The sequence below is a fragment of the Ovis aries genome, chromosome 15 (assembly GCF_016772045.2).
Source record: "Ovis aries strain OAR_USU_Benz2616 breed Rambouillet chromosome 15, ARS-UI_Ramb_v3.0, whole genome shotgun sequence".
Taxonomy (NCBI): Eukaryota; Metazoa; Chordata; class Mammalia; order Artiodactyla; family Bovidae; genus Ovis; species Ovis aries.
Window position 1 is genome coordinate 65,284,813 of NC_056068.1, and position 19,541 is coordinate 65,304,353.

The 19,541-nt window shown below is 44.6% G+C and overlaps 1 protein-coding gene across 4 annotated transcripts in view; it reads left to right on the top strand.

Annotated features, from left to right (window-relative positions):
• Positions 1-19,541, top strand: part of LDLRAD3 (low density lipoprotein receptor class A domain containing 3) — a 270,972-nt gene that overhangs the window by 28,507 nt on the left and 222,924 nt on the right. For 2 of the 4 annotated variants that reach the window (XM_060400058.1, XM_042233360.2), the window contains exon 2: positions 5,089-18,933. The exons of the other annotated variants lie outside the window; for them this stretch is intronic. In XM_060400058.1, coding sequence (XP_060256041.1) covers positions 18,828-18,933 — 106 coding nt within the window. In that variant the 5' untranslated portion in view covers positions 5,089-18,827. The remainder of the gene's footprint in view (positions 1-5,088; positions 18,934-19,541) is intronic. 4 annotated transcript variants of the gene reach the window in all.

Genomic DNA, 19,541 nt, shown 5'->3' on the forward strand with positions numbered 1-19,541 from the left:
GTGGCCAAAGTACTGGAGTTTCAGTTTTAGCATCATTCCTTCCAAAGAAATCCCAGGGCTGATCTCCTTCAGAATGGACTGGTTGGATCTCCTTGTAGTCCAAGGGACTCTCAAGAGTCTTCTCCAACACCACAGTTCAAAAGCATCAATTCTTCGGCACTCAGCCTTCTTCACGGTCCAACTCTCACATCCATACATGACCACTGGAAAAACCATAGCCTTGACTAGATGGACCTTAGTCGGCAAAGTAATGTCTCTGCTTTTCAATATGCTATCTAGGTTGGTCATAACTTTTCTTCCAAGGAGTAAGAGTCTTTTAATTTCATGGCTGTAGTCACCATCTGCAGTGATTTTGGAGCCCCCCAAAATAAAATCTGACACTGTTTACACTGTTTCCCCATCTATTTCCCGTGAAGTGATGGGACCAGATGCCGTGATCTTCGTTTTCTGAATGTTGAGCTTTAAGCCAACTTTTTCACTCTCCTCTTTCACTTTCATCAAGAGGCTTTTTAGTTCCTCTTCACTTTCTGCCTTAAGGATGGTGTCATCTGCATATCTGAGGTTATTGATATTTCTCCCGGCAATCTTGATTCCAGCTTGTGCTTCTTCCAGCTCAGCGTTTCTCATGATGTACTCTGCATATAAGTTAACTAAGTGAAAGTGAAGTCACTCAGTCGTGTCTGACACTTTGCGACCCGTGGACTGTAGCCCACCAAGCTCCTCCGTCCATGGGATTCTCCAGGCAAGAGTACTGGAGTGGGTTGCCATTTCCTGAAGCAGGGTGACAATATACAACCTTGACGTACTCCTTTTCCTATTTGGAACCAGTCTGTTGTTCCATGTCCAGTTCTAACTGTTGCTTCCTGACCTACATGTAGGTTTCTCAAGAGGCAGGTCAGGTGGTCTGGTATTCCCATCTCTTGAAGAATTTTCCACAGTTTGTTGTGATCCACACAGTCGAAGGCTTTGGCATAGTCAATAAAGCAGAAATAGATGTTTTTCTGGAACTCTCTTGCTTTTTCCATGATCCAGAGGATGTTAGCAATTTGATCTCTGGTTCCTCTGCCTTTTCTAAAATCAGCTTGAACATCAGGAAGTTCACGGTTCATGTATTGCTGAAGCCTGGCTTGGAGAATTTTGAGCATTACTTTACTAGCGTGTGAGATGAGTGCAATTGTGCAGTAGTTTGAGCATTCTTTGGCATTGCCTTTCTTTGGGATTGGAATGAAAACTGACCTTTTCCAGTCCTGTGGCCACTGCTGAGTTTTCCTAATTTACTGGCATATTGAGTGCAGCACTTTACCAGTATCATCTTTCAGGATTTGAAATAGCTCAACTGGAATTCCATCACCTCCACTAGCTTTGTTCATAGTGATGCTTTCTAAGGCCCACTTGACTTCACATTCCAGGATGTCTGGCTCTAGGTGAGTGATCACACCATCGTGATTATCTTGGTCATGAAGATCTTTTTTGTACAGTTCTTAAGTGTGTTCTTGCCACCTCTTCTTAATATCCTCTGCTTCTGTTAGGGCCATACCATTTCTGTCCTTTATCGAGCCCATCTTTGCATGAAACGTTCCCTTGGTATCTCTAATTTTCTTGAAGAGATCTCTAGTCTTTCCCATTCTGTTCTGTTCCTCTATTTCTTTGCATTGATCGCTGAGGAAGGCTTTCTTATCTCTTTTTGCTATTCTTTGGAACTCTGCATTCAGATGCTTATATCTTTCCTTTTCTCCTTTGCTTTTTGCCTCTCTTCTTTTCACAGCTATTTGTAAGCCCTCCTCAGACAACCATTTTGCCTTTTTGCATTTCTTTTCCATGGGGATGGTCTTGATCCCTGTTTCCTGTACCATGTCAGGAACCTCCGACCATCGTTCATCAGGCACTCTCTCTATCAGATCTAGTCCCTTAAATATATTTCTCACTTCCACTGTGTAATCATAAGGGATTTGATTTAGGTCATAACATATAACGTATGATGTATAACAGCAGTCCTCAACCTTTATGGCACCTGGGACTGATTTTGTGGAAGACAATTTTTCTATGGACTGGGGCCGGGGCAGTGGTTTTGAGATGATTCTGATAAAGAGCTCACAACCTGCATCCCTCACAAGTGCAGTTTGCAGTAGGGTTCACGCTTCTGTGAGAATCTAAAGCCGCTGCTGATTTGACAGGAGGAGGAGCTCAGGCGGTAATGCTGGCGATGGGGAGCGGCTGTAAATACAGATGAAGCTTTGATCGCTCACCCATGGCTCACTGCCTGCTGTGCAGCCTGGTTCCTAACAGGCCACAGACCCGTTGGGGACCCCTGGTATGTAATATATAGACAGAGGTGTATAAATGGATATCCATATATAATATTTATCTATAATTATATATACTGTATATAATATTGTATATATGTAGCTTAAATCTGATTTTTTAATAGATATCATAGCATGCATGCTGTTCTACAGTTTGTATCTACTTACCGATTTCAGTTTTGTTTTGAAAAAGAAATGTAACCATGGGGTTTAATATTCATACAGTGTAAAAAATCACATGATGAAAAGTCTGCCTCCCTCTTTGTCTCCAGTCACCCCAAGTCTCTTTCCTGGAGGTACCTCTTGTTTGTTTGTATTTTGGTTATTATTGTTGCCAAATATATTTCAGAGCTCTCTCTATCAGAACAGAAAGAGCTGCTGCATTTTTATGGGTGATGGTCTTCAGTGTATTCTGCTATGTGGGTACACCATACATTACTTAACCAGTCTTCTCTTGGTAGGTTGAATGATTTCATCCTTGCTGTGACAGACAATGTTATATTAAATAGCCTTATGCTGCTACTGCTACTGCTAAGTCGCTTCAGTCTTGTCCGACTCTGTGCGACCCCATAGATGGCAGCTCACCAGGCTCCCCCGTCCCTGGAATTCTCCAAGCAAGAACACTGGAGTGGGTTGCCATTTCCTTCTCCAATGCATGAAAGTGAAAAGTGAAAGTGAAGTTGCTCAGACGTGTCCGACTCTTCGCGACCCCATGGACTGCAGCCTACTAGGCTCCTCCGTCCATGGAATTTTCCAAGCAAGAATACTGGAGTGGGGTGCCATTGCCTTCTCCAAATAGCCTTATGCACAGGTTATTTCAAATGTCCAATGAAGCAGAATTGTTGAAGAGCCAAGTGCATCTGATATTTTGATCGCTGCTGCCTAATTGTCTCCAGAGAGGCTGTTCCACTTCATTCCACCTCACTGTGTTATCAAACATTTGATCGTAGTCTCATCTCATTGCATTACTCTTGTAATGAGTGAGCATCTTTTCAAAATGATCTTTTCGTATTGATTTGTTAAGCTACTTATATATTAAGGAAATTAGCCCTTTGTAGTATATGTTGTAGAATGTATTTTCTTACTTTAGTCAGATTTATTAATCCTTTTTAGATGAAAAAATTCTTTCAGATTTTCAGATCGTACTGAAGCCTTCCTCACTCCAAAATTACATGTTAAAAAATCTGTCTTTTCCTTTTATTTTTCATATTTAAATATTTTATCCATGAGGAGTTTATTTTGGTGTCATGTATTAATCAAAGGCCCAAATTAATTTTTTTCCAAGTGGCTACCTGTGTCTTCCTATCATTTATTGAATAATGCCCCCTGCACACTGACTAGACCTCCTATGTTGGTTTCCTAATGCTGTGTAACAATATGATTACCAATATAGTGTCTTAAACAGCACACATTTATTTTTTCACAGTTTCTGTGAGTTAGGAATCTGGGCATGGCTTAGGCAGATTCTCTACAATGCTCCAGTGACTGTGTCAGCTGGGTCTGAAGTCTCATATGAGGCTCGCCTGGGAAAGGATCCATTTCCAAACTCATCTGGTGGTCAGCAGCATTTATTCCCTGGCAGGCTGCTGGACTGAGGCATCGTTTTCTTACTGGCTATTGCGCACAGTTCCTTGGCATGTGGGTCCCTAGACGGCCTCTTGCTCCATCAAGTCAGCAAGAGAAAAGGGGGACCTACCGTCTACTATAACATCCCATTACCTTTGGTATACTAGAAGCAAGTCACAGTCCTATCCACATTCAGGAGGAAATGATCACACAAGGACATGACATCAGAAACCATGGAGGGACCTGACCTTGGGAGTGTGTCTTGGCAGCCTGAATGGGAGGGGAGTTTGTGGGAGAATGGACACATGTATATATGTATGGATGAGTCCCTTTGCTGTCTACCTGAAACTGTCACAACATTGTTTGTTAACTGACTGGGCTTGTTTGGTGGCTCAGATGGTAAAGAGTCTGCCTGCAATGCAGGAGACCTGGGTTCGATCCCTGGGCAGGGAGGATTCCCTGGAGAAGGGAGTGGCAACCCACCGCAGTATTCTTGCCTAGAAAATTCCATGGACAGAGGAGCCTGGCAGGTTGCAGTCCATGGGATCGCAAACAGCTGGACATGACTGAGCGACTACCATTTTCACTGTCAATACAAAAGAAAAAATTTCTAAAAGAGCCAATTGAAAATATGTTCTGATTTAAAACACCTTTTGAGTAATTAATAAATTATATAAAGTCAGCATAAACTTATTTTATTATTTTTTTCTAATTAAAGAATAATTGATATGGCTAATTTATTAAAGTTTTTTGTCTGTGTCCCAAGAACTCTAATTGTGTCACATTTGAGAATAAATGGAAACAACAAATAAATTTTTTTCATAATTAAAAAAAGAGTATGTCTGCCACTCTACCCTCTCATAATTTACTTATCTGTGTATATGTGAACTCATTTCTGTAATGCTGCCAGCTCCTAAGGAGTAAGAGACACCTGCTCCCAGATGGGAAGGAGGTGCCTTGGAGCTGCGCTCATCTTTCCTGACTTCCTGGCCTTGGATCCTGATCCTAGCCAGCTGTGGACTCTGTTTCACTGATTCGCCTTGGCATCTGGCTGTATTCCTTGGCTGATCTCAATGTAAGGGGCTTCCTGCTACCTTCATATCCACGTTCCATGTCTCCAGGCTGATAGCCTAGCATCTGCTTGGGTGTCATGGAAGTTTGCAGCTTCTCTTCCGTTCATTTGACCCTAGAATTTGACCCATTCTGCGCTTTATTACAGATGCTGTTTATATTGATGAATGTTACTTTCTGGCCACACCACTGCCTCTAGATGCCATCACACGTGTGGATGCAACTTGAAAGCGTTATCCTGGTAGAAGAAGGCAGTGAGAGGATAAGCTGTGGGGTGTTTCAGATGCTGATGGATTAGTACCCAGCCCTTCTCCCTGGGGGACACCAGTGTGCACAACAGGCCTCTGGAAGAAGGATGGAAATTCTAGCAGCTGTGTTCTCTCCACTTTTGCTTTCCCATGTTTCCTGAAGTCAATTTTGTTACCTATAGTTTGTGACCGAGAAAAAATAAAATAAAAAGGCCCCATATCCTCTCCCCAAAGTCATCGTGGATTGATTGGCCTGCTGGGAGGAGAGGATTTAAAAAGTAATTAAGAGATGGTGGGTTAAAGAAAGTTAGCAAAAACCCCAACAATAGTGATCAATGGATGAACTAGTGTGCTAACAGTGTAATCTCTCGGCTTCTTGGTGGGGGTGGTGGAAATGAATCCTCCAGCTGGGCTGGGCCAGACAGCTGGCATGGAAGAGGACAGTAGGGGGCTTTTGAAAAAATGGAAGCATATGAAACCAAAAGAAAGAATTTTTCTGTTGCTTGGATGTGCTAATGGTGATAGAAGTTTAAAAGAAGTAAGGACTTGGGTGCTCAGGCTCAAGAGAATGGCCACTTAGAAGATGCCCTTGGCAAGGTTGGAGAATCAGTGGATGCAGAGAGGGGACCGTTTTGATCTCAGAGTAGATGAGTTGGACTGGTGCAGAATGGAGGGCTTGCATTTTCCCAGGAGTGCAGAGTGCTGAAGGGAAGTCCAGGCCCTGAAGTGGAAATGGGAGTGATCTCACAGTTGAGGGGGCATCGGAGGAGAATAAGGTGATATTGACAATAAACGTGCCAGGTAATTCTTTAAATTTGTTAGTGAATCATATCATGGTAGAATTTAAATTTGCAATTAAGAAAAACATAATTGTGTGGGTTAATACTGTGATTCCAGAGATGTGGTGAGTCAGTGTCCTGGTGGGAAAATGAAGGCTTAATGAAGCTGTCTTGGGATTTACAGGTGGTGAGGCTGGAAAGTTTCACCTTCATAGCAAGTGATGGAAAGTGGCTTGGGGGAGCCACTGAAGGAAGTTGTGTAGAGAGAGGGAGTGAGGGTCATTGGAGAATGGACGAGGGATATTTCCTGGAAACACTGACACAGACGCACTAAGGAATGAAGATGTGATATATCGTGTGTACACTCCTTGCTCCTCTCCCAGGCCAGTGGATGGATTTTGTTTCATTCATCATCAGGTTTACTATGTTCCAGGCATTGTGTTAGGCACTTGGGGATTCTCAGTTGAATAACACAGTCTTCTTTCCAGGAGCTCAACAAAGTGCATTTGGGAAACACATCTTCAGGTATTTGAGATTCTATTGAGATGAATGAGACTTCATTCCTGGAAGATCATAGGTTGATTTCTTAGCCTCTTGGTGTAACCTAAGCAGGAGTTGCTTCCCAGGTGGCTCAGTGGTAAAAAAAAAAAAAAGAAAGAAAAAGAAAAGAAAAGAAAATCCACCTGCAGTGGAGGAGGTGCCAGGTTGAGGGTTCGATCCCTGGGTTGGAAAGATTTCCTGGAGAGGGAAATGGCAACCTACTCCACTATTCTTGCCGGGGAAGTCCCATGGACAGAGGAGCCTGGTGGCCTACAGTCCAGGGGGTTGCAAAGAGTTGGACATGACCGAGGTGACTGAATGAATGAAAGCTGGAGGCACTGTTTACCCAGAGCAGATTATTGAGCTGCAAAAGACAGTGGAAAGGTAAATTGATCACCAGCTGAGCCTGGCAGAGTCAGCTCATTGAAACATTTATATTTTAAACACCTGCTTGCTTGCTTACTTAGCCACTTCAGTCATTTCCGATTCTCTGCGACCCTGTGGACCATGGCCCGCCAGGCTCCTCTGTCCACGGGATTCTCCAGGCAAGAATACTGGAGTGGGTTGCCATTTCCTTCTCCAGTGATAAAGTATGAAGTGAGTGAAGTGAAGTCGCTCAGTCGTGTCCGACTCTTTGCAACCCTATGGACTGTAGCCTACCAGGCTCCTCCGTCCATGGGTATTCCAGGCAGGAGTACTGGGGTGGGTTGCCATTGCCTTCTCTGTAAACACCCACACTCAGAGCTATTTCTCTTAACAGTCCTAGTGCCTTGTGTTAGACGGAGGGAGAAGGATTCTTTCAGCTTAAAGGATTGCTTTAGCTCTGTCCTTGTACTTGGGCAACAGGAGGCAGGAGGTGTGGTTTTCTGCTGTGAGCATGCTGCAGCTGAGTGGGGCCAGCGAGTCCCAGACGGGACAGCCCCGTGGTAGAGTCCGGCCATAGGCCAGAGTGGGCAGAGGATGTTCCTGAAAATGCCAGGCTGTATAGTTCCGTAGTTCATTGCTTTATCATCTTGGCTAGTTTCGGAGTCAGCCAACCTATGACCTTTTTGACTTTGGTATCTGTAGTTGCTTTAGTTGGTCCTGAGATTGATGGGTTGAAGGGTGCCAGGGTCTCTGCCAAGGTACTTTGTAGTCTGATGGCGCTCCTTTCCCGAGGGTGGGTAGAGGTTAGTCCTCTGGCAGTGGGTAGTGTTAGAGTTGGACCTCTTGGGTTAGCAGAGTTTGCTTGCTTGCTTGATTGACTTAACATCATTTGTCTTTTTTATTGCAGCCATTATCATTTTTTAAGATATAATTGACATGTAATATATTAGTTTCAGGCATACAACATAATGATTCGATCTTGGTGTATGTTTTAAAATGATCATCCCAATAAGTCTAATTAACACCCATTACCACAGTTACCAATTGTTTTTCCTCTCACGATGAGAACTTTTAAGATTTATTCTCTTAAAGACTTTTAAATATACAATACAGTGTTGTAAACTGTAGGCACTGTGCTGTTCGTTACATCCCTAGAATTTATTTATTTTGTAACTGGAGTGTGCATCTTTTGACCACTTTAACCCTTTTCACCCACCCTCAACCTTCTCCCTCTGGCAACTACCAATCTATTCAGAGTTCTTTTTTTTTTTTTTTTTCCTCTGTTTATAAGTGAGGTCGTACAATATTTGTCTTTCTCTGTCAGACTTTTGTTTCGCCTAGCAGAATGCCGTCAAGGTCTATCCATGTTGTTGCTAATGGCAGAATTTCTTTTCTGTAGCTGGATAATATTGTGTTATGTATATATACTATTAGAGCTTCTTCTCTGGTGACTCAGTGGTAAAGAATCCACCTGTTGACTATAGACTTACGCAAGGAGATATGGGTTTGACCTTTAGGTCAGGAAGATCCGCCAGAGAAGGAAATGGCAACCCACTCCAGTGTTCTTGCCTGGGAAATCCCATGGACAGGGGAGCCTGGCAGGCTCTGGTCCATGGGGTTGCTAAAGAGTTGCTCAGACACGACTTAGCGAACAAAACAACAACAATATATACTATATTAGATTTTCTCTATCTGTTCATCTGTGGACACATAAGTTGCTTCCTTGTCTTGGTTGTTGAGACTAATGCTACAGTGAATGTGGGTGTGTGTGTATCTTTTCAAATTAGTGAGCTTTAGATGAGTGTTGAAACTGTGGGTGTCAGAGCTCTTTGTTTGTTTTAAGTTGTTGTCATTCTTTTGCCTCTTCAGAAGTCATTAGGATAAGCAAAGTTATATTGAGTCAGGCTAGTTCAAGTTCTTTCCTGTGTATCATGCTTGAAAGAGAACTTATAATATACACCAGACCTCATAGCTCAGTGTAGAGAAGTATCGTGGTGGGTATGAGGCGAGCTTCTTAAGCTGGTGACTGTCCCCTGGCGAGGGCTCTCCTAGGCCCTTGGTTTCCACCTGGCTCTCAGATCTGTCCTCTAACCTTCTTATTAGCCAACTGTTTATCAAGCTTTATCAAGACTGTTTGAGAAAGGTTTCATATCCCTGCTCTAGAAATGTCTAAGCTGGTTTTGAATGTTCCGGTCTTTAAAATAACAAGGTGATGGAAAATTTTAAAAAACGGAGCCTCTTAATTGAGCCTTAATTCCTATGGAAGTAGTTTTATAAGATTTATAGCTGTGTTTAGTAGCTCTCTAATGATACCATCAATTTGCATAATGCTGATTATCCAGGCAATTCAAAGTAATTTATAGCTATATCTTCATTATCAGGTGGCAGATATTAGCCCCATTTTATTGCTGGGGGACTTGAGGCCTCTTTGACCCCCCAAAAAATCAAATAACAGGGGAGGAATTAATTGCACTCTGTTTTCAAGATTTTGTGGCATTTTCCCTCTCCTTGTCACCTCTGTGTTTATAAGGACGAGTGTGCTCTTATAGGGAGCTAAACTGCTGGCTGGTTAGTTAACTGGTTTGAGTTACTCTTTTTGGAAATGGGATTACTGTTCATTTATATATATATATAATGGAAATGCTAGTTCACTTGGCTCTCCCACTGGGAAGGTTAATGAATGAACGTGAACTTTGTTAAACAGTTTGGGAGAATGACAGGATGAGAAATGGTATTTTGTTAATGATAAACTTGGGTTCTGCTTTTGGGCCTCACGCAAGCATTTTCCAGTTTCCCAAATGTGAATGCCTCAGGCACTGATAAAGCTTAATCTACTTACTTTCTGTCTAACCCAGCCAAGGACGTCTTTTAGACTATTCCAGTATGAAGCAGATGTTTTGAAATAGCTTGCTACCAAATTGCAATTAATAATTTGTAGTTTTTATAACTGTGAGAGATTCCATTTGAAGGAAGTAGTTATCGTTACCACACTAATGTGTTTTGATTTCAGCCAAGAACAAAGATATCTGATGTGCAAATTGCCCAGGATTTAAACAAATGGGCCAGTTTGGTCGGTCCTTCTAAATTAGTCCTGGGAGTATTCGGTATTCCCAGCCCTCTGGGGACAGCAGTTTGGGAGTGATTGTTGAAGACCTTGAGCCACTGCTGACCTCAGGAAAGTCAGGGCATTATCATTTGGCTTTTGGTTTTCAAATTAGTTGAGAAATTTCATATACAAAGAAAAAGAAAAAAATGTAGAAAATCTTTCTCTCTGGGGCCCACAGTCTACCTAGAGCTGTGCCCAGGGGCTATTAGTTCTCTTTTCTCCACTTTCATAGTCACTACGTCACCCCATTGGAGACACAGGAGGAATTGAGAAGGCAGAGCCAGTGGCAGGGAGGATTTTGCCATGAGAGCAAGGGCTCTGCAGACAGAGTAACTTGGGACCAGACCCCAGCTCTGTTTCTCAGCTATGTGACTTTGACTTTATTGAACCTCTCTGGTCTGTTTTTCCATCTGCATCATGGAGGCAATAACTGCCTCAGTGGATTGTTAGGACTAAATGGGGAATGTTGTTGTTGTTGTTTAGTTGCTAAGTCACGTCTGACTCTTTACGACCCCACGGACTGCAGCACACCAGGCTTCCCTGTCCTTCACAACCTCCTGGAGTTTGCTCAAACTCATGTCCATTGAGTCGGTGATGCCGTCCAACCATCTCATCCTCTATCACCCTCTTCTCCTCCTGCCTTCAATTTTTCCCAACATCAGGGTCTTTTCCAATGAGCTGGCTCTTCACATCAGGTGGCCAAAGTATTGGAGCTTCAGCTTCAGCATCACTCCTTCCAATGAATATTCAGCTTGATCCCCTTTAGGATCTACTGGTTTGATCTCCTTGCAGTCCAAGGGATTCTCAAGAGTCCTCTCCAGCACCACAATTCAAAAGCATTGATTTTTTGGCACTCAGCCTTTTTGATGGTCCAACCCTCAATTAAAAACTGGTGTCTTGGGCTAGCACCTAGGAGGCTTGTAAAATTGTTAAGAACAGAAAGTAACTCCTGGAGACCTCAGATCCTATTGGCAGGTGTACATACTGTTAAAAAGGTTTGTTTTCACATCCTCATATTTTTTAAAAATATACTTCTCTGATGTTCCTTTGGGGCTTCCCTGGTGGCTCAGGTGGTAAAGAATCCACCTGCATGGCAGGAGACCTGGGTTCGATCCCTGGATTGGGAAGATCCCCTGGAGAAGGAAGTGGCAACTCACTCCAGTATTCTTGCCTGGAGAATCCCATGGACAGAGGAGCCTGGTGGGCTACAGCCCATGGGGTTGCAAAGAGTCAGCCTCCACTGAGATGTTCGTTTAGATGGTGCTAATCCTGTGACCTTTGCCCCTCCCTTTGGGGAGGGAAGTCAGTTTTGGTGGGGCCCTTTCTTGACCTGCAGTTTGCCAAAGCTGCCATTGGCATGGATGTCCCCTGGCAGGATGGCCTTGGGAATCCAAGGACGTTAGCATCTCCCACCAGGCTGGCATTGCTCTGGCTGTAACTGTGAACGGGAGCCTATGGCAGCGCTGCTCAGCCCAGGCTGTGGATGTGCCTGTGGGTGGGTGGTTGAAGCCCACTTTGGCTGCCATGTCAGAATCGCTGCATTTCCCACCCTTGGGAAAGGTCAAGAAAGGTCACTTCTTACTTGGCCTCATGACCTTGCAGTTGGAGTTCCCCAGTCCTTCCAGCACCAGTTTTGCTTCCTTAGCTGTTCTGAGTTGAAGTAATTAGGCCATATTCAGGGCCTCTTTGAAGACTAGGACCGTATCTACTCTATATTGGGTGTACTGGGTTAAATAAAATATATTATCAAAATGAATTTTGCCTGTTCCTTTTTACTGTTTGTTAATGCAGCGACTAGAAGCATTTACACTACATATGTGGTCTGCATTTGTTTCTATTGGACGATGCTGGTCACAGCCCTCTCCCTGTATCTAGGTCTTAAACTGCACGGACCTGTATGGATTTTATGGCGAGCGGAGTGCTGGGGGCAGAGGTGGGCATGAGGTGCTGTTATTGGCTAGTGTACCTTCCAGATGATGAGAGCTAGATTCCTGTAAGGGGGTGTAGGGTGTTGAATCCCCTCCCCCGAAAAGATATGACTACTCAGAGCCTGCGAATGTGACCTTATTTGGAATAAGTGTCATTGTAGGTGAAATTAGGATCCGGAGATCTCATGCTGGATACCCAAGTGGGTTCTGAATCAGAATCTTATAAGAAGAAGAAAGAAGGCTGTGTGAAGACAAAGGCAGAGATTACAGTGCTGGGTCTCCAGTCTAAGAAGCACCAGGGGTTGATTGCTGGCAGCCACCCGGAAGTGGGAGAGAGGCGTGGAGTGGCTTCTCCCCCAGAGCCTGCAGAGGGACCCGCCCTACCAGTGCCTTGATTCTGGACATTTGTCCTCCCTCCAGAATTACCAGAGAATATACTTCCATTGCTATAAGCCACCCATGTTGTGGAAGTTACAGCAGCCCTGGGGAACTAATAATACACAGGGGAGATGGCGAGCCCACTATACTACTAGGAGTGGGCAAGGAGTTCCCTGAAAGAACTGGAAGAAACCAGTGCAAAACCAGGCTGGGGTGTTAAACGTCTTGCTATCAAGGGCCACCGCTCCACCCTACAGAATTACTCTGGAAATTAAAAGGGACAGTATAGACAGAGTGCCTAGTACAGCTTCCACAGTGAAGGACGTTTTCATTGTTAATGCTGAAAGGCACTCTGCCATTGACCTTGAAGATGAATTGGAGGGAGGCTGCCTTTGGGCCAGTAATCCTAGTAGTCTGGAGATACTTAAGAGTCCAGGCATTTTGTTTATGGCTTGTGAGGCTGTCCTCTTGGTTTTTTGGTTATTTTCCTATTTGTTTTGTTGGCTAAGGGAAGAGGAGGAACGGTTTGCTAATTATGCAGCTTTTTTTTTTTTCCTTCTCAATGAGAAATCTGTCTTTTTGGTGCTCATTAAATGCTCTAATTGGATCCCTTATTTTTGGGAAAACAACATGATATGCTGGTTTACCAAGATATTTAGGTCTCCCACCAGCAATTTTAGAAGGGGCCTCACACTAATTACAACAGGGGGAAGAGAAGGAATATTCAATGACTGTCTACAGTGCATCAGATGTTTTTGCACAGTTATTTCACTTCATCCTCAGGTTAGGCCTGGAAGATGGGTGTTATCCTCTGGTTAGGCTTTCAGCATCAAGACGTCTTTTCTCTGAGCACATGGTTCCATCACAGATGGACGCCTGATCCGGACTGCTTTGGTTGGATGGCAATTGGGTGGGGTGGCTGTAGGTGTCCCTCTGGGTCCCTTCCCCATGATGTCCACTCCCAGGCAGGCCAGGAGCAATCTCTGCTGAGTGGGTTTCAGAAATTGTTTTTGTTTATTTGGTGCTTCCCCCCAGCTCCCTCTCTGATTCCACGGATTCCTCATTGCATTTGTCGCTGGAGTTTGTAACCTCTGGTATTTTGAGTTTTTCCTTGCAGATGAGTGAGGAGACAGAGGGGGCTCCATGGGAGATGGTGTTTCTGCAGCTCCTGGGGGGTGGCCTTGCTGCGATGCAGGGACTTTAGGGAGGATGGGACCTCAGTGCTCAGAGCTGCACTTGTTAGCACTTGGGCTCTGGGGAGGCAGGGGTGCCAGGTCCTCTGGGGGCCCGTTATGGTGTGTCCAAGTGGAGAGGGGCTGAGCCCAGATGCTGGTGTCTGGAGGGATGCATATTTGAGAGGAGAGTTGTACTGGTGAGTTCACGGAAGAACGTTACCCTTTGCGGAAGAGATGTTCACATACCAAAGATTTGTTGGTGCCCATGAGGATCCACGTCCACCACAACAAGACCAAAATCTTTGCTCCTTCCAGAACCATTCCTGGTGCAGCTAGAGTGGACCTTACTATCTCTGGGAAGAGGCTCAGTTCTCATTACTGCTGTGCTATGTTAGCAAGAAAATACCATCGTTACTGCCGTTTTAAGGGATCTTCTCCTTAAAACCCTTTCACGGGAAAATGTCTCTACAGACACAATAGCTGAATTGGGCACTCGTTAGCTAGTGGTCAGGGTGTGGAATTTATTTAGAGTTAGACAACCTATCCCCAGTCCTGGTTCTACTACGTGTTCTCTATGTGACTTTGACGTGAGTGTGTGCTCAGTCATGTCCAACTCTTCGCGACCCTGTGAACTGTAGCCCACCAGGCTCCTCTGCCCATGGAATTTTCCAGGCAGGAATCCTGGAGTTGGTTGCCGTTTTCTACTCCATGGGATCTTCCTGACCCTGGGATCTAACTCGTGCCTCCTGCATCTCCTGCCTTGGCAGGTGAGTTCTTTACCTCTGAGCTCCCTGGGAATCCATATGACCTTGAACTAGTCAGTCTTCCACTACCTGTTTGCTCATCTATAAAATGGGAGATGAAAATGGCTAGCTCTCAGAGTGGATGGGATTTTCTTGACAGCTGTATTGTAGGGTTGCTATAACAAATGACCAGTCTGTCCGGCTTACAGCCAGAATGTAAGAATGTGTTCTCCCACAGTTCTGTTGTCTAGAAGAGCGAATTCAGCACAGCGGCAGGGTCTCTTCCTTCTGGAGGCTTCTTCCTTCCGGTGGTCGCCAGCCACGCCGGGCACTCTTGGCTTGCAGCCATATCACTCCCATCTCTGCCTCCATCTTTATATGGCCTTCTTCCCCGGGTCTCTGTCCAGATCACCCTTTTATAAGGATCCCAGTCATTGGAATAGGGTGCACTCTGACCCAGTACCAGCCCCCAGTGGTACAGTAGTAAAGAATCTGCCTGCAGTGCAGGAGAGGCAAGAGACGCGGGTTCCATCCCTGGGTCGGGAAGATCCCCTGGAGAAGGGCATGGCAACCCACTGCAGTATTCTTGCCTAGAGAATCCCATGGACAGAGGAGTCTGGTGAGCTACAGTCCATGGGATTGCAAAGAGTTGGACACAACTAAGTGAGCATGGGCATGGAGCTGATCCACCATGACCTCTTCTTAACTTGATTATACCTGCAAAAAGCGTCTTTCCGAATAAGGTCACATTCACAGGTCCTCAAGGTTAGAACTTGAAATCATTTTTTGGGCAGGGGGGCCACGATTCTACTCACTTCAGTAGCCTTGGCAAAATACTAACACAATATGCACACCTAGTGGGTCTTCAACAAATAATAGTTTCCGTTACTCTTCTGAACAGTTTGGAAAAACCTTTGTGCACCTTTCTGACTGAATTTTGCTGTATTTTCAGGCCTTTGAGGTTTAGAGTATCAATAAAACCAGAGCATTTCTGTTGTTTTTTGGTAATGCACAGCTTTTCTTTGCAATATGATGCTCTTCTGGGGTATGTATAAGAGCTGCCATGCATCTCAATTACGGAATATGTTTGGCATTTGGATTTTGAGTGACTTTGGCCCAGTGCTGTCAAGGTTTGCTTCGGGCACTTTTGTCTTGCTTAACGATGCAAAACAGAAAATGCTCACAAATGGTTACCCCAAAATGAGGCCTGTCGTTATTGCTTCTTTTACCTCCGGGGCCCCAGACTGCAGAAGCTTATTCACTGCGAAACAACGAGGGCTCTAAATCTCCCGCCTCCATATATTACATTTCATATTACACTCGAACATGGCAAAATTAATTGTGGCCGAGGTAGGGAAGACAGGAAAAACCTATAATGGTTTATCATATTTTGCAGGCTTCGTGAGGACCATAAATTTAAAGCATATAGGAATTGTATTTATTCCTGAGATTTCACAAATTTGTCATGCTCCCTTTCTCTGAGGATGACAAGTGCTTCAAGACAACAGAATATCTGATTTGGAAGCAGAAAAGGAGGCGACCGTGGAGATGTTCCCAGGTGACTACAGAGCTGTCCCTGTCAAGCTTCTTTGGTTACATGGCTGTTAATAGCTAAATTATTAATGCAGGTTTGGCTGGGGAAGCAAGCTGCTTTTGACCGTTGTCTCTCTTACATCAGCTCTTTTATAGCTGCAGATGTAGGAGTCAGATATCCTATGGAAAAATCATAAATTGAATAGTGTGTGTGTGTGTGTGTGTGTGTGTGTGTGTATTGGAGCTTGTAGTAGCCTCTGACCTTATTTCATGAGTGCTCTTGTGTCTGGAACCTTGAGATGCAGAAATTCATATCTTGGAATTGGATTCCTCTTGAAGCTGCTTAAACTGGGACATTTATCCGTTACTGAATTTCACTGATAGCTCAGTAGCTTCCATCAGCATGGAAATGCTCCCTACTTCAACCTGTTTGGACAGCGAAGGCACATATTCCAGTGAAATTCACTGAAATGTTGGGTTCTTCAAAGTCATAGTGAAGCAATGTTGAACAAATTGCTTTTATGGGGGAGCCCCTCCCACCCCGTGTGGCACAGCATGTGGGATCTTAGTTTCCAACGAGGGATCGACCCTGTGCCCCCTGCAGTAGAAGCGCTAAGTCTGAACTCCTGGACTGCCAGGGAAGTCCCAGGATGGTAGTGAAGCAGTTTTGGCCATAGAGTCTCAGTGGCTGCATCAACAGGAATGCAGCCTTGATTTGATGGTCTTTATTTCCTTTTCCAAAAGGAAATCCATGAAATGATGTTTTTAAAAAATCGCAGAATGGTATCACTATCAGTAACTCTGTAGTTCACTGGCTTGAATCTTTGTTGATAACTATCCATAGAAACGTATTTATTAAAAAAAGAAAAGAAACGTATTTATATGTCCACACAAGCATTTTTACATAAACAGTTCATAGCAATGTTATTCATTCTAGCCCCAAAGTGGAAACAACCCAAATATTCATCAGTGGATGAAGGGATAAATAAATGTATTACATGCAATGGAATATTATTCAGCTATAAAAAGGAATGATATATTGATAAGTGCTGCAATGTGTTTGAACCTTAAAAACATTATGCCGAGGGGTAGAAGCCAGACACAGAAGAACACATGTAGGATTCTGTTTATGTGAAAAGTCCAGAATACCAGGAAGACAGAAAGTAGATTGACGGTAAGCTCGGGTAAGAGTGGGAGTTGAGAGGAAATGGAGTGACTGCTCTTGGGTGTGGGGTTTCCTTTTGGGGTGATGAAATGTTCTAAAATTGATGGTGGTGCTGCTTGCCTATCTCTGAATGTAGTAAAAGCTGTACACTTGAAATAGGTGAATAGTTTGGCCTGTGAATTATGCCTCGATCAAACTTCAAAATCACATTTACTTTGCAAACGAGACACTTGTGCAAAGCTGAATTCAGACTTATTCTTTCTGTGTCTGGTACATTCTGATTTATTCCAATCTATTCCATTCCATTTCTTTAAAAAGTTGCTGCACGTGACCCGCCAAATCGATCCCCTAATCCATGCTTCTGTAGATTCGTCTCCCTTTGACGGATGAAAAAACCGAGTCCCGGGGCTGGAGAAGGGCATGCACAGGTCTTCTGATGCCCAGTCCACTGTGCTTGCCAAGATGTTGGGTGTTCTTTTTAAAAGAGTGAGCAGAATTTGGGGTTAAAAAAAGGTATTGGCCATGAATAGCTTCCTTGTAAATGCCTTCTCTCGGGGCCTGGGGTGGTAGACGGTCCAGGACACAGAAATGGGCTGAGTGCAGCCTTGTATGGAGCCTGGTACCCAGTCCAGCACACACTGCATGGTCGTGGCTAAGCACCAAGGAGCTGAAATCAACCCTGCTCTGTGCTCCCAGGTCTGTGAGAGGCTATTTCATGGGCAGGGCTATTTATTCACCAAGGTTTGCTCAACTTTTGACAGAGCAGTCTACCTCCTTGGTTAATTATGTACATAAATATTTGCTCCTTCCCAGCAGGACTGTTTCCTGTGTTAAATAGGACTCACGTGGATTCAAGGTTTTCTTTTCTCCCTCCTGCTATGAATGTAGTGCTGGTAAAGGGGGCCCACCTCTAGGTCAGAACACCTTCGGTTTAGTTAGGGGTCTGGAGGAGGAGATGGCCTGTTCGTCCAGTGGTCTGACCTTCAGTGGGATTCCTGCCTACCTAGGAGGGCATCTGCCATTGAATTAACATTGGATGACAGTGGTGAGAGCCTGCTGTGCAGAGTTTCAATGTCAAATGGAGGTCTGTTTCTTGATCAAGGATTGATTTCCTCCCTGGCCTGATTGGGGCTTCCCAGAACCCACCTGCCAATGCAGGAGACATAAGAGACGTGGGTACAATCCCTGGGTGGGGAAGATCCCCTGGAGGAGAGCCTGGCAGTCTGCTCCAGTAATATTGCCTATAAAATTCCATGGACAGAGGCTTCTGGTGGGCTACAGTCCATGGGGTTGCAAAGAGTCGGACAGGACTGAAGCTACTTAGCATGCACGCGCACACACTGGCCTGATTGAGAAGGTAGCGGGCAGGGATCATGCTGGAGGGAATCTGAGCAGCACATATAAGTAATATTTCATAAGACAATAACAGAAATTGGTTTGGGTCTAAAGTCTCACTCAAATTCTGAACATTCCAGTCTACAGACTAAGATGCTGCTGAGACTGAGATGGGCCAGACCTGCCTCAAGTCCCAACTCCTCCATCTGCCCACTGTGTGACCTTGGGGATGTCTGCTTCCTTTCCCAGCCTCAGTTTCCTCATCTGTCAACTGCAGACACTGATGTCCTAGCCTCGTAGGATGATAGATGTTACATGCATAGCACTTAGTGTGCAGAATGACCCATAATGTGTGCTCTAAAGATGACAGCTGTTGATATGAATGGGTGGTGACTCTCTTACCCCCGTCTGACAGATCAGGAGGCGGAGGTGCAGAGAGCTCATGTCACTTGCTCAGGATTCACAGCTCCAAAGGAGTAGTGCTGAGACCTGTGTTCCAGTATGTCTGACTCTGGATTTGTGCTTTCATCACGGTGTCCTCCTGGCTTATCAGCTAATTAAGGGGGTTATGTTTAGAGGAGCCACCTGGTGATGAACACTGGATCTTGCTGCCTTTTCGGATCTGCACGTCTTCCTGAAGGAAGTTGCCTCACCCAGGTGACCTCAAGGATGTTCACTGGAGGAGGGGAGCCGCATGGTGTGTAAGAATGGACTGGCCTGTTCCTTCCTCTCATGTCCCTGTTCTCTATTCCTGGAATTGCTGGGGCTGCGGAGATGTTTTGCACTTCCGTTTCGAATTGAAGATCTCTGGACTGGTTTTGGTTGTACAGGTTCCTTTGTCATCTGGTTTTCAGCCTTTAGTGTTTGTCTGTTACAGATTACAGTCGGTCCTGCCAGATACAGGCTTTCCCACCATCCCCCACTCGCTTCCCCAGCTTCTTTGATGCTTGCAAACCTTCTCTGGGCTAATAAGTAATTAGATGGCCCCAAGAAATTGAATAAACACATTTAATACAAGGTTGATTTTCTGAGACCCTCGCACCAGCCTCCTCTCAGCCATAGCATATTCTGTCTCTATCAGACTTGAATGCATGACTTGTGTGTAATCACTTAGAGCCAGTTGGGCAGGCTGATTTAAAAAAAAAAAAAAAAAAAGAGGAGCCCAATAAACAATCCTAGCATGAGCCTCTGGAGAGGATTATCCTGGTTTCTCTTGAAAAATATCCTCTATGGCTCCAGGGAGGTCAAAGATGTGAGGCTGGGGGCCTGTGGTTTATAAAGGCAGAGGATCCCCTAATTGGGGCC